This window comes from Acanthochromis polyacanthus, chromosome 18 (genome assembly GCF_021347895.1).
Source record: "Acanthochromis polyacanthus isolate Apoly-LR-REF ecotype Palm Island chromosome 18, KAUST_Apoly_ChrSc, whole genome shotgun sequence".
Classification (NCBI taxonomy): domain Eukaryota; kingdom Metazoa; phylum Chordata; class Actinopteri; family Pomacentridae; genus Acanthochromis; species Acanthochromis polyacanthus.
In genome coordinates, this window is record NC_067130.1 from 8,672,908 (window position 1) to 8,686,442 (window position 13,535).

Genomic DNA, 13,535 nt, shown 5'->3' on the forward strand with positions numbered 1-13,535 from the left:
CTTGTATACAATCTCACACATGCGTCGACGTTTAAACAAACAAATTGTGCCCAGTTTATTCCATTTCCCTAATATTTAAATGAACTTTAGAACTGTTTAACTTATGGAGATGAGGAGCAGCATATCAAGAGATTATAAATCAGTCATCAAACATTAACTTTGTACATAAACTGCAGCAGGAAGATGAAAGGACTAATAGTATGAAGTGGATAATCATCAAAGGTGATAGTGATTATTAGCTCTGAATGAGTTTATAACCAGCAACAGCTTTAAACAGGGCAAACGGCAACCGATCAGTACTTCTCTGTTTAACACTTTACACCCTTCAGAGTTTCTATTCTCACGCTCTCTGTTCTATCAACAGTTTTTCATCCTGGCCGTAAATCGCCCTCACACTTTTTATATATGCATGTTTTCATTTTACACTTTCAAGCTCTGTCATCTCATCTCGGCTTCTCATTTCCTGTAAGCATCGGTGCTCTCAGTTTTAGACAGGAAGTGTCAGGTCTGCCCTGCCCCTGTCGCTGCCGCTCCTCTCTCAGGCTTATTCTCTCTCACGCAAACAAAGTGTGAGCAGCGCAGAGAGGAACTGTAGTTCATACTAGGGTTCCTTCTCCTCGACAAGGAGCCATCCTCCCTCTCTGCCTCTTCTCTTCTGTCTTCCTCTCCTCAGATGACCCGTTTGGCAGCCACTTGCAGCCGAGACACATCATGAGCTTACGAAAACTAAGTGAGTACCATGTGTGTGCTGGTGTGAGTCTGTGTGTAGAGCAGCTACCACTTGTGCTACTTACAACAGGCCTGAGTGTGAGCAGTTACGTTAACCAGAGACAGTGCCCTGTTAGTTTGGCAATGTTGTCGTGATTATGATTGCATGCAAAAATCAGCTGACTTGCTTCATAATAAATAAAGTCCATTTCAAAGACCTTTAAGTCAGTTAAGTTACATCTTGTTTTAAAATTTCTGCTTCTCTGTTGGATTAAAGCTAAATTCAGGGTGCGTGATTTCCAGCACAAATGCAAATGCAAAGAAAGTACCTTAAATTCCTCCTAAAACTGACACACACAGGCAACCAAGCAGAACCATGCACGTGCATACACTGAAACGCACACACAAATGCACATATATACACAAATACGACTCACTTCATCGCTAGAACTGAATACACAGATTTGTTTCATCAAAACACAGGCTCTGTAAAAGGCCATTTGCTGAGGCTTGCAACTGCACAGAAATAGAACCATTTGTTTCTTAAAGCTGTATTAATAGCAGGTTCCTTCTTCCTCTTGATGGAGTCAGATCAAGCAGAAAACACAACATCTGATCTATTAATATCTCCTTATAGAGTTGTTATGGAGGACATACAAGCAAACAGCTACAAATACAAGAAACCGGCAGACATGAAGCCACATCTACTTTAAACTCTGTCTTATAGATCTTCTTTCATCTCTTTGGCTATTGTTTCCACCTATACCAAATTTCTACTTTTCTGCAATTCTCCTGATACTTTTAAACGGTTTAAGACACAGTTCACTTCGGTACAATTTTGATTTATCAAGGACAATTGTATCTTATCATGGATGCCTCTTGAAAACCCAGTTAATGTGTGGAATAAACGTGTTTCTATATTCTCCTGAGAACCGAGGAAAAAAAAAATATGCCAGTTGAACCTGTTTTATGGTTTCCTGCCTTTCTGGAGCTAAAACAGCTCACAATTTAGAATTTTATAAAAGAAATAAAAGTATTTTAGATTTTACAGTATGTCCACTGTAGAGGACAACAGAACGACTTTACTGTAAAAAAAAACAAAAAAACTGCAACACTTTGAAACCAAAATAGGCCGACAAGAAAACAACAAAGTCAACCCATTTTCTAATCCTCAACTATGTGGTACAGAATTCTCTCAGTTCTGTGTCCCACATGAGTGTAAAATTTAAGAAGTTGAACAAAACATAGCTATAAATAACTATGTAAAAAAATTCCCGCAATTACATGTTTACCCACCCATATTTTTGGTCTCTACTTCCTCATCCTGCTTCATTTTATAGTTACAGTACAGAACACACTGTAATTTCTGTATTTTTTGTACATAGTAACAGCAGCCCATTACAAAGTTAAAAGTAGCTCAACCTTCACTTGCTACAAGAATAAAAATGATTCTAACACATCAGTAGCAACAATTTTATAATTTGACCCACCCTTAAAGCAATCATTCAGATGTGCAGCAAATGCTTTTGACACTGCAGGTGCATTTTGCTGATAATGTCTGCACTGACTGCAGGACTTTTACTTGTATTGATGTGTTTCAGTATTGTTGTATGGCTGCTTTTTCTTCAGTAAAAGCTTGTAATGTTCTTCTGCTGCTGATTACAGCTTCAGAGTGTTCACGTCCCATGTGGTGTTTGGTTGATTTTAGGCCTGAAAACACCAAAAATGTCAACTATGAAACATGTCAAATCTGTTACAAAAAGTCCCACAGTTATATACTGACCCATGAGAGGACAGTAGAGTAGAATAGATGTTCTGAGTGTCTCATGAAAGATCCCCCACCTGAGCCAGTCCTAACTACAAGCTTTACCGAAAAAGAAAAGTCTTATGTCTAACTTTATAGGCAGAGAAGATGTCTGCCTCCTAAACCTAAACTGGGAGCTGATTTCACTGGAGAAGATACCTGAAGATTGTACAGATGTTGTCTTTCAGTCTTGGTACCACATCCTGACCCTTCTTCCTGTTCCCTTCTCCAGGTTTCAAATGGTTCGGCAGCCTGACCAACCTCACTTTTCGCCGCTCCACTGAAAAATCCGACTCCAAGTCGAAGTCTGGAGCCGGAGCAGGATGTTCACCTGGAGATGACTGCGATGGTGGGTCCATCTTAACTCCGGTGTCTGAGACGTCCCTGGACGACATGGAGGCGATGCGTCCTCGCACTGCCAGCTATGTTCGCTCCAGTGAGAGCTACACTCATGTGGGCACGCTGCCACGACTGCTGATGAGGAAGAAGGACAGGAGCAGTAAAGGTAAAGCTGCAGAAGTCATGATCAACACTGAAGTGATATTACTTCCGCCTGGCCAGTATCTCTAGAGGCATTGGGGAAATATCTGATACCAAGCTGTGTTTAGTGTTTTATCTGTTCTGTTTGTTGTGCCCTTCTTCTCCAGGATCCAGCAGCAGCAGCAGCAGCAGCAGTAAGAAGAGTAAAGACAAGAGCAGCATCAGCAGGAGTCAAAGCCAGCGACCTGCAGGGGAACAAAGCCACAGATATCTGCTCTCAGGTGGAGGTGAAGATGCAGTGAAAGCTGACAGTGGGCTCAAACCAAACTTTCCCAAGACACTGCCAGAACCTGAAGCTGAACTTAAAGCCTCAAACATCCAAAACAGCATCTGTGAAGCTGCTTGTGAGGATGTGTCACCATCTGCTGGTTCAAGTGCAGAACTCCAGGCAGGCGGTGACCTGAACCTTGGAGTCATGGAGGAGGCTTCATCAGCTGCACTGAGTCCCGGGGATGATGGAACTCTGGAAGTTGACGGGCCTGTTTCTGAGCTAAAGGAGGAGGCAGCAAACAAAGAGCTGACAGAAGGAGCAGACAAAGAAAACCACGAATCTGACAGGTGGGCTTTGTTCTTGGAAAATTTTATCAACTTTCCTGTAGCGTCTTATTTTCTTTCTCTCTTTTGAAATTATAAAGAATGAAAATTTGGGCAGAGGAGAAAAGTGGTTAGGAACCATTTAAGTTGATAGGTTGAAGGGATGGAGCTGTACAGCTGCATAATGCTGCTTTAGAGTGATATATAGAGAGTTGTATATCCATAAATGTGTTGCAGAGGCCATATTTTTCAGCAGAAACAATGCTTATACTCTTAATACTTTGAGCAGATCTTTCTAATAGTGTCTCTGATTTTACTTATTTTGGATGAAGAATTTCCACAATTTTTCAGTAGTAATTTCACTGTAGGAGTAGTCGTTGTACTTTGGTTAAAGTAACAATACCACAGTGTAAAAATGTCATTACAAGTAAAAGCTAGCATGTTTACGAAAAGCGCAAAAGATTTTAGCATTAAAAACATTTTAAAAAGTCTCATTGGGCAGAATTTCAGAGTAATGTACTAGTTTATATTATTAGATTAGAATTATTGATATATTAATGTGTAAGTCAATTAATTTTTAAAAAATAAGATTTTAATGTTTTTATCATCTGCTGCACAATTTGTAAGTTTTCTTCTAGGGATCAATAATGTTTTATCTTTATCAAATAGTGATAGATTCAAATTTATTTAAAATTAATATAATACAGTATTATTAGGCACGTCTGATGATATCAGCCCACTGATATTATCGGCCAGATATTGGCATGAAAATGTAATATCGGTCGATATCATTAGCATTTTTTTCCTATCATGAAAACCAATAAAATAATGCCAGGATTTCGCCGGCATGTACCAGCGCACAAATGATAACATCATCAACTATAGACTTATAGAGATAGGGAGGCACAGTGAGAACTGCTATCTGAGACTATTATTTTTTATTTATTTTTTTAAAAAGGCATTTTTCCATAACTTAAGTTGAAGTAGTTTTCTTATTTTTCACAGACAATTTTTACACTTGGAAAGCCTTGTTGCATTTGAGAATGCATCCAATGGGGCATCACAATAAAATTAGGCCTGATCTGTTAATTCCATGACAGGAGATATGTATGTTACCTAAAAATAGTATCGGTATCGGTTGATATCGGAAATTGAGAATTGGACAATATCCGCATATCGGTTACTTACCAAAAAGCCAATATTGGACATCCCTAAGTATTACACATGTAAAGTAGCTATTAATAAAATTATCTATTAAATGTGATGGAATACAAACAGAAGTATTTATAAAGTAGCAGAAAGTAGTGCAGCACTTTCTTTACTTCATTGCTGTTGCTTCAGTAAATGGTCTGAACGTATTCTAGCTTAATGGCCTGCAGTCTTATTTTTTAGCTTTCTGTTTACATGTTGCGTATCTAAATCCATTTGTCTCAGAAAATAACCATAAAATGACTCTGGTCCTATTCGCAGCAGATAAAAACAGTTCACACTGATTAGATAATAGAGAAGTTTTAAAGGGGGTCCCCATAACAAGCAGCTCTGTTGTGTGTAAAGCCAGAGGGCGCAGACCTTCAGGTTCAGCTGAAGCAGTTGGATAATTCAGTTAGAGCTGACCTTGCTGAGGACAGGACTTGTCTTTAGGCGATGGCAGTGAAGTGAGACGATAACAGGATTCATTATTTCACTTTTTTTAAGGCAGCAGGTAACATCGATTCCTCGTATTGATCAGGTGCTGCCGGGAAGCTGCTGGTCTTTTGCTGGTTTGATGATTTCTCATTTTGCATTGATTTGTTCTCACACACAAGAGACCAACCGAGATACGCTTTTTTCTTCTTTTTTTTCCTGAGAGCTTATTGTGTGTGTTTCATAATGTCACGGCTGATTTCTCAACAAAATCAGTTAAAACATACAAACACCCCTCCTACTCCACTCCTTCAGCAGAGCAGACTGCATTTTCTCACTGTTTCCCATGACATGCCAAAGGCTCCCTGCCTCCACTATACCATGCATGATAGCAGGGTGTGTGTATCGTGTTACAGTGGGATTTGCAGTGCATGTGTGTGTGCATGCGTGGTCGTAGGCTGCGGTTGGCATGCAGAGGCTCGTATATGTGTGAGCGTGCAGCATCAGCCCATTAGTTCAGGACAGTGACCGTGGGAAATATAACTCCATACTCCAAGTTCAGTATGAACACTTCAAAGCGCTCTCTCTCCTCGGTCATTTCAACCCTAAATCACACACATTTTTCTTTCCATCTCTCAGCCCGACTGTCCATTTTCCTCCCATGTCAGTCCACGGTGCAGCTCTTCACTCCTTTGCCTGAGTTTTCTCTGCTTTTCTGGAAGTCCCTTTTCAGCTCAGACACCGTTGGTTGGTGCTTTTGGTGGCTGGTAAGACTCGGATCTGCAATGAAATGTTGTCCTCGTGTTTCTGGGGTAACAAGCTGAGCTGGCAGATAGCAGGTTTGGTTCTTCAGCCTCAGCATCCCAAATGGAGGAAAGCATGTCTACGCTTTAGTTAGGCGCTAATTTGAAAAGATGTAAGGTGGCGTTTTAACTCGTGTTGTGTTGTAGCAGGGCTGCACAGTGAAGTAGTGGTTAGCACTTTTGCCTTACAGCAAAAAGATCCCCGGTTCAAATCCCGGGGTGGGCCTGGGATCTTTCTGCATGGAGTTTGCATGTTCTCCCTGTGCATGCGTGGGTTTTCTCTGGGTACTTCGGCTTCCTCCCACAGTCAAAAATTATGCTGAGGTTAATTAATTACTCTAAATTGTCCGTAGGTGTGAATGGGAGTGTGATTATTTGTCTGTATATGTAGCCCTATGACAGACTGGTGACCTGTCCAGGGTGTCCCCTGCCTTCACCCGAGTCAGCTGGGATAGACTCCAGCACCCCCCGCGACCCTAGTCAGGATAAAGCGGTGTATAGAGAATGGATGGATGTGTCGTGGCAAGAGCAGAAACAATTCGTCAACTAATCCATCAAGAAAAAATGAATCAGCATGAATGGTTTAACCTCAGCTGTGATAGTTTGATGCTTATTGTGTGACATTAAAGTGCATGTTGCGGAGTGTTAGTCCAACAGTTTCAACCTGTCGTCTTGGATTGAGACATTTTTCTTTATTTTTGAAGATTTTATGAACAAAGCAATTCATTTGATCAACTGAGGAAATAACCTATTAAATAATAAAAATACATTTCATTTGTAATGCATTTTTCATTTAAGCAAAATCTCAAAGTGCTACATTAAAGATATGAAAGGATAAAAGCAAAACAAGCAGGTAAAACAGGAATAAAAATACAACTTTCAGGGACACTTTTAATTAAAAGCTTTGTTAATTTGCTTAACCTTTGTTACTAAACTAACTTAACTTGGTCTGAACCCAGCTCGCGTTCCCTATTAGTGGGTGAACAATCCAACACTTGGAGAACTCTGCTCACAGACAGGCACATTTTAAAGTAAACACTGACAGTGATCACACTTAAAATATGAATCTGAATGGAAAGTGTTGGTATCATTAAGACTGTCCTCCAAAGCGTGGCGTGTAAAGTGCTGGAACCACTGGAGCTCTACTGTGTTAGGATCTTCTTCCTATCTAAATCCAGCATGGTGTTTGCTTTCAGTGCCTCATGTATGATTAATGGTATATATATGTTGTGTTTTTGTATTTACATTTCACTTATTTTCCTGTCTCAGTGTTGACAGTATCGCTGCAAATGATGGAGGCTAATCGTAATCCTCTATTTGTACAGTCATATTTTGAAAGCAGAGTTTAAGCTCAGGAGCAGATCTGAAGGGAATGTGGAGCTCCTCTGCTGTGGGACCTATTAACATTTCCCAGCCCTCTGCCATGATGGGATGCTTTGATCTGACCTCTCTGTAGTCATGTGCAACACAGCTTTGCTCTGGGCCCTCGGAGAACCTTCATGCAATTGGGAGCTGCGCTGATTGATCTTAAAACTTGTCTGGGAGTGTAATTGCCCCCTTTTGCTCGCCCCTGCTTGGTATCACAAAGCTGCACAGCGGTACCCACAGTGAGGCTCCCAGGACTGCGGCACAGCGGGGTTTTGACACCGGATCGGGATCCATCATGAGTGTTAAAGTGTGAGTTATGGCGCCCGAGAGAGTTGAGAGGCCAGCTCCATATTCAGCAACCTAAGATGCTCAGTGGGGTTTGTTATCTATCTGTTTTCCATTAAGCTGGACTGCAGCAGTGTTTTTGCTCACTGGAGAGCCCTGCTAGCAGTCGTGGGAATACAAGCATATTTTTCATCTGTGGTAACACGCGCTGCACCTGTTAGAAGAGCAGATCAAACACAAAAGCCTCTGTATCAAAGCAGGTGTACACACAGTTTGGACAGAAGTTTACAGCCTTTTTTCCTGTTAGTGTACAGCTCAACATCTTCTTTCTTCTTTCTCTCTTTTCAGCCCCATGGAGCCGGCAGAGAACCACGCTGAATATGTTCAAGTAAGTCTGTTTAGTCCAGATGCGTTTGAATCTGTAAATGTCTTTATCGTCCTCAGTTCATACAAACAAAAACAGCAATCTTTATGCTTTTTTTTCTGCCCATAACAATCAAAATTTTCCTATTTTTTTAAATTTCATTGCTGTTTTCTGTCACACATACTCACACATTTAATACCTGACATGCCTGTAGATATTAGCTCTAGTTTTCTGCCTGAATGCTCAATTGAATTGGAATTTCCTCCCCTCTCCAATATTATTGAATTAGATTTTTTTTTTTTTTAATGTGAGCACTCAAATGTAATTATGGCTGATTATTATCCCTTAGTCCTCAACAGCTCTGCTCATTTCAGCAGGCTCACTCTGCATTTAGCCTAATTCAGGCTGCCATTTAGCTAATTAAATTTGGAGTGAAGCAGTGCTAATGTCGGCGCTGTGCAGCGAGCAGGTAGTCTGTGCTCCATCCAGCAGATGGAGACATCCACTGGAGTTGTGTCGAGATCAAGAGAGCGTGTGAAGCTGTGTGTGAAGCTGTTTCGTGACCTTGGAGATGGATAGTGAGGATTCCTGTATGCGCATAGATACTACAAAGAAACTCCTCCAGCAAGATCAAAAGTGGGGAGTGAGAGGAAGAAGCTGCAAAAGTAAGGGAAGAAAAAGGAAGAGGAGGGGGTAGGAAAGAGTACAGTGAACTGTTGAGCTCCTGGGATCGGTTTGACTATTGATTATACATCACAGGCGAGGTGGTAAAAGCCTTCTCCTATGACCCTGACCTGCATTCCCTTTGTAAAACAAATACGTCCGAGTTCCCCTGGCCACAACAAATTGACTACAGTTAAATCCCACCACTTTGCCTCCATTGTTAGGAACTTTATAATGTTGGAAGAAGCAGGTTATCTGTGACATCTGAGACACACTTAAAGACTCAAACTAGGGGTGTTAATGATTGACCGTTAATTGATTAATTGCCATTAATAATTTAACCGATTCAAAATATATTAACTGAAGTACATTTATGGTCTGGACAGTTCTGTCTTAGCAGCCATAAAAGACCACAGAAATGCTGTTAAATCAGTAGTTTTGTGATGATTTTTTTCAGTTATGTGGTGTTTAAATATTGTTTTTTGTGGATGCGTGAGGATGTTTTCTGTGTTTATGGTGCCAAGAACCTTGTGAGGGTTTAGCTAGCAAGGGACCGCCATGACAGAGACCTCTGTGGCTCATGAGGTCCATCCTGTTTTGTAGTGCATGTCAGGTAGCTGTGGTTTTATCGGCATAAGGCAAAATGGCCTGTGTACTCGTCTGCTTTAGCAATTAATACATTACTGGCTGAAAATATGGCATCAGAAGACTTCTGTATGCAAGTATATAAATAGTCATATTTTGGATTTTGTGTATTTGTCACTTTCTCATAACTGATAATGCTTTTTTTTCCAACTTAAAGTCTTTGTTTTAGCTCAGTTTCACTATAAACCACTGCTGTGTCTTATTGCCTATCAGTTTGCGTTTGCCAAGGCTGGGCCAAAGAACTGCGCCTTCAAATAAACAATTTTTTTGGGTTTATGACATGGTGACATAAAACAGAGCATTTCTCATTAGATTATTACTGGGATTTTTTAAAACATTTCTGCCATTATTATATTATAGTGAACATCTGATGCAAGGACGTCCTTATAAGTAGGACTAAAAAACATACAGAGGGTCAGTATATAATAACTGAGAGACTTTTGAAGTCTGTGGAAGATATCTTGCATGTATTTTTATTAAAATTCAGAAAAAAAATCGTGTTGTTTTTTGTTCATTATGATCATGTCTTTACAGATTCCATAATTATTTATTATGAAAACAATCAGTTATTAATCAAAAAGGACTGAATATCACTAAAATGTCAACTAAACAACCGTCCCAATTTAATAACAACCATCTTCTAATTAGCTAAACAATAATAAAATGAGCTGATTCAAGGATTGTTTTGCTTTTGTTTGTTTTATTAAGTTGAGATAATCATGACAAATATTTATTTTTTGCCAATATGTCAAATTTTATATGGAAAATAAATTATATCTGTGTTCCAGAAATCACTTTCAACTAAGTTACCCATTACAAAAACACCTCTCAAGGAAGTGTGTTAATTCCAGATCACATGACCTGCTCCACATGATGTCATTTCCTCCTGAAGAAAAGACTGAAAGACTCCAAGGCTTTCTGAGTTATTTAATATAAAGTAGTGTGGATTTATGGCATTTCAACAGGTTTACTACAATATCTTTAGAAATAACTTTCAATTTTACTCAATTGTATATATAATATTTAGAAGAATCTTTCTATAAAATTGCCATGTGGTGTTTGGTTATAGGCGGCCATGTTGATTTTAGGCCTGAAAACAGCGAAAATATCTACTATGGTACGTGTTAACTTTGTTACAAAAAGTCCCGCAATTCTATATTGACCCAAGACTACTCTCCTGCTGACATGAGACACCAGTTCTTTTCATTTTTGAAGTTTTTTTTTATTTTAAATAAGCCCGACATGTGGTTGACTGAATGCTTTTACTGCGACTTTTCACCGTATTTCTCACACCGTATGATCACACTTAGACACATCATTCAGATTCTGAAAGCTTCAAAACAACGTTGCTCTTTCCAGCTTTTAAACCCAAATCACCCACTTTTTCTCTCCCAATTTTAAACCCCCTCCCGCATGTCTTGTCACCCAAATTTGTGGGGGGTTTTTTCACTCCTCGTGCCTCTCGCACAGCAAAACAAACCCTCCCACCGCCGCCCAGCAGCCACCAGCCCCACCTGCCCCCCTGAAAGCTGCCGGCAGTCCCTCCATCACCCTCCATTTCTCTGAAACATTTATGACAGCTGATGTTTAAATCAGGAGTGGCCTCGCTGTTCCCTGTTAGAGAGGCGACTCGTGCACGCTCGCACACGTGTGAACATATTTACAGACATGTAGACGTGCGTAATATCAGAGCAAATCAGACAACACAGGACACACAAACCAATCTGATCTGAAGGCACTCAAAGAAAACAAGCAATCAGGAACCAAAGAATTCCAGACTATTTTTTGAGCTTTATCATAAAAAATCCATCATCGTTCAGTATTCATGGACACACATGGCGAGCCAAATAGTATGTATACAGTTTTTTGTTTTTGTGACTTCTAGTAAGAGGGAGAAAAAAACTGCTAAAAAAAGGTTTATGGTCGGTGGGGAAATAACAGTTCAATCAATCTCAGTTTAAGCGTGAGTTTATTTTTTAATAGCGCCGTGTCTGTGTGTGGTTTCCTGCTTTATGATTGTGTGCGTTTATTTTCGCCTGCAGCCCAGCCCTGCTTTGTCTCCTGTCCTGTTTAGTGGTTTGGTTGTACTTTGATGGGAGGGGCAGGAGGGGGAGGCGGTTCATATGAGGTTTATTAACATATGTTTGGCACGAGGCTCGCCACCCTGATCTAGGAAAAATGTCTGTGTGGCGGTGGGCTCAGCTGCAAATCTGTGCGTTATTGCATGTTTGATTATGTGAATGGTTTAAATTTCCAAAATCTGTATGTGTCTGTGTGCTCCGTGATTAAATTAAGGCAGTGCCCTGTGGGGGCATGTACGTGTGTGTGCGACTATTACAGTAGACTGAATTAATGTGGGGCCTCTTAAATGAGAGACAGTGGAAGCTGCCAGGGCTGCTTCACTTATTGTTCTTTCTCCTCACAGACAGACTGACAAAGACACAGAGTTGAAGTGTTTCATTAATCATTTCATTTGGTCTCCAAATTAAAAAAAAAAAAGGCCAAGATATACAGTATAAATTTTGACCAAACCCACAATGAGTGTGGTATTTAAGAGTTTTCCATTGTTGTAAATTCTGTCTGTTTGCAGCTCATTCGCCAGTTACAATGAAAAAGAGTCTACAGCCGTAGAAGCTCTGAGATGTGTTGATATACTGATGTTAAGCAGCTGTTTGAATGTTTATGGTGTTCACTGTCTTAATTCAGGATGCTGGCATGCCAGCTTTTGATAATAATTACTACAGATCGTGTACAGCTGAAGTCGATGGGGATTAGAGTAGTTGTGTTGGCATTTGTTGTGTCTAAAGTCCCTTCAATTTTTAACTGATGATGAAAAAGGTTCTAAGAAGTAAACATGCATATCTTTACCAAATATAAAGGGCATATCTTATACATTTACAGGTTTATAGTTTATTGTTTGACTCTGCTAGAGTCCTTTAATGGTAAAAAAAAAAAAAAAAGCACATTACTGTCCTCAAATTGTACATTATTGTCGCAACTCTGACTGAAATTCTCTGTTTTAGCTCTCCTCTCTTTAAGGTCTCCCTCCCAAAAAGCCTACTCTGTTCTGATTGATCAGTTGGTTTGGAAAAAGAGAGGCAATGCTGGTTACATACCATAACCCCAGATCAGGTAGTATAGGCATGCAGACGTGACAGAATTATTTTTTGTGGGTGGCCAAACTGGTGTTATGCTAATGCATTAGATGATGATGTCAATAAGTAACAGAAGAAAAGCCTGGACTTCAAATGAAGCATTTCAGGCAGGTATGAAGAGTCGAAATATCTGATTTTGGTATGGGCTTTGGGTATTGTAAGTTTTGCTTGCACAAAAAGTTACATAAAACACTAAAACAAAGAGAAAACTTGACGCGGACTCTTTAATGGCAATCGGTCCAACACTTGGTGAGGCATTGTACTTCAAACCGTAAAGTTTAGAAGCACTTAATGAAAAGGGGATCACCAAAGTCACTTGGCTTCATTTTCTGGGCAAAGCATTTTATCAACCCATCTCGTAGCTGTTGAGACATTTTGGTGGAAAAGTAAAAACTTCATGGGAATTTTCCAGGAGCTGTTGGGACAAAATGGTGGACCTACTTGCCAGATATTACCATAACTAGAACTCACTAATGCTGCTTTGTTTTCAACTTTCTGTGACACATTGTCCTGCTGCTGCTGATGAAGAGCGAATGGTCTCCACATGCAGGATAGAGGGAAACGTGCATTGAAAGAGGAACTTTCTATCCTGTAAAGCCCTTTGAATTGACTTGAATTGAATGGAATTGAATTGAATAGAGCTGAATTGAAAGAGAACTACTGCCCCAGAGACTCCTTTTTGGACATTCGCTTCTCAAACTGCACTCTCAAAAATATCTATTGAATTGAACCAACACCTCTGACGGTTTTAGCAAAAACCTTCGATATTCGCTGCAAGGTCATTGTACTCTCAGGTGTTTCAATTATTTTGTCCATCCCCCTCAAGGTCAGTGTGCTCCTGCCATTAAGCTGCACATGAAGCCGAGAACAATGACACTTTGGTCTCTCTTCAACTGTATGAGACACCGCTTTATTCACGCCAAAGACGTGTCTAGTTGCTACAGCAACATGTTTGTGTAAGGTTTAGTCATTTTAATGCGATTAAAGCACGACAGCTGATTTTAAATTGCACTATTTCACACCTAAATGATTATTTTGCAACA

The 13,535-nt window shown here is 40.0% G+C and overlaps 1 protein-coding gene across 2 annotated transcripts in view; it reads left to right on the plus strand.

Annotated features, from left to right (window-relative positions):
• Positions 1-597: 597 nt before the first annotated feature.
• sh2d3ca (SH2 domain containing 3Ca) overlaps positions 598-13,535 on the plus strand; it is a 66,894-nt gene continuing 53,956 nt past the window's right edge. Inside the window, exons 1-4 of one of the 2 annotated variants that reach the window (XM_051938458.1) lie at positions 598-730; positions 2,745-3,017; positions 3,160-3,610; positions 8,014-8,053. In XM_051938458.1, coding sequence (XP_051794418.1) covers positions 712-730; positions 2,745-3,017; positions 3,160-3,610; positions 8,014-8,053 — 783 coding nt within the window. In that variant the 5' untranslated portion in view covers positions 598-711. Of the gene's footprint in view, positions 731-2,744; positions 3,018-3,159; positions 3,611-5,877; positions 5,977-8,013; positions 8,054-13,535 lie in introns of those variants that run through there. The other variant, XM_051938460.1, reaches the window with a different exon arrangement.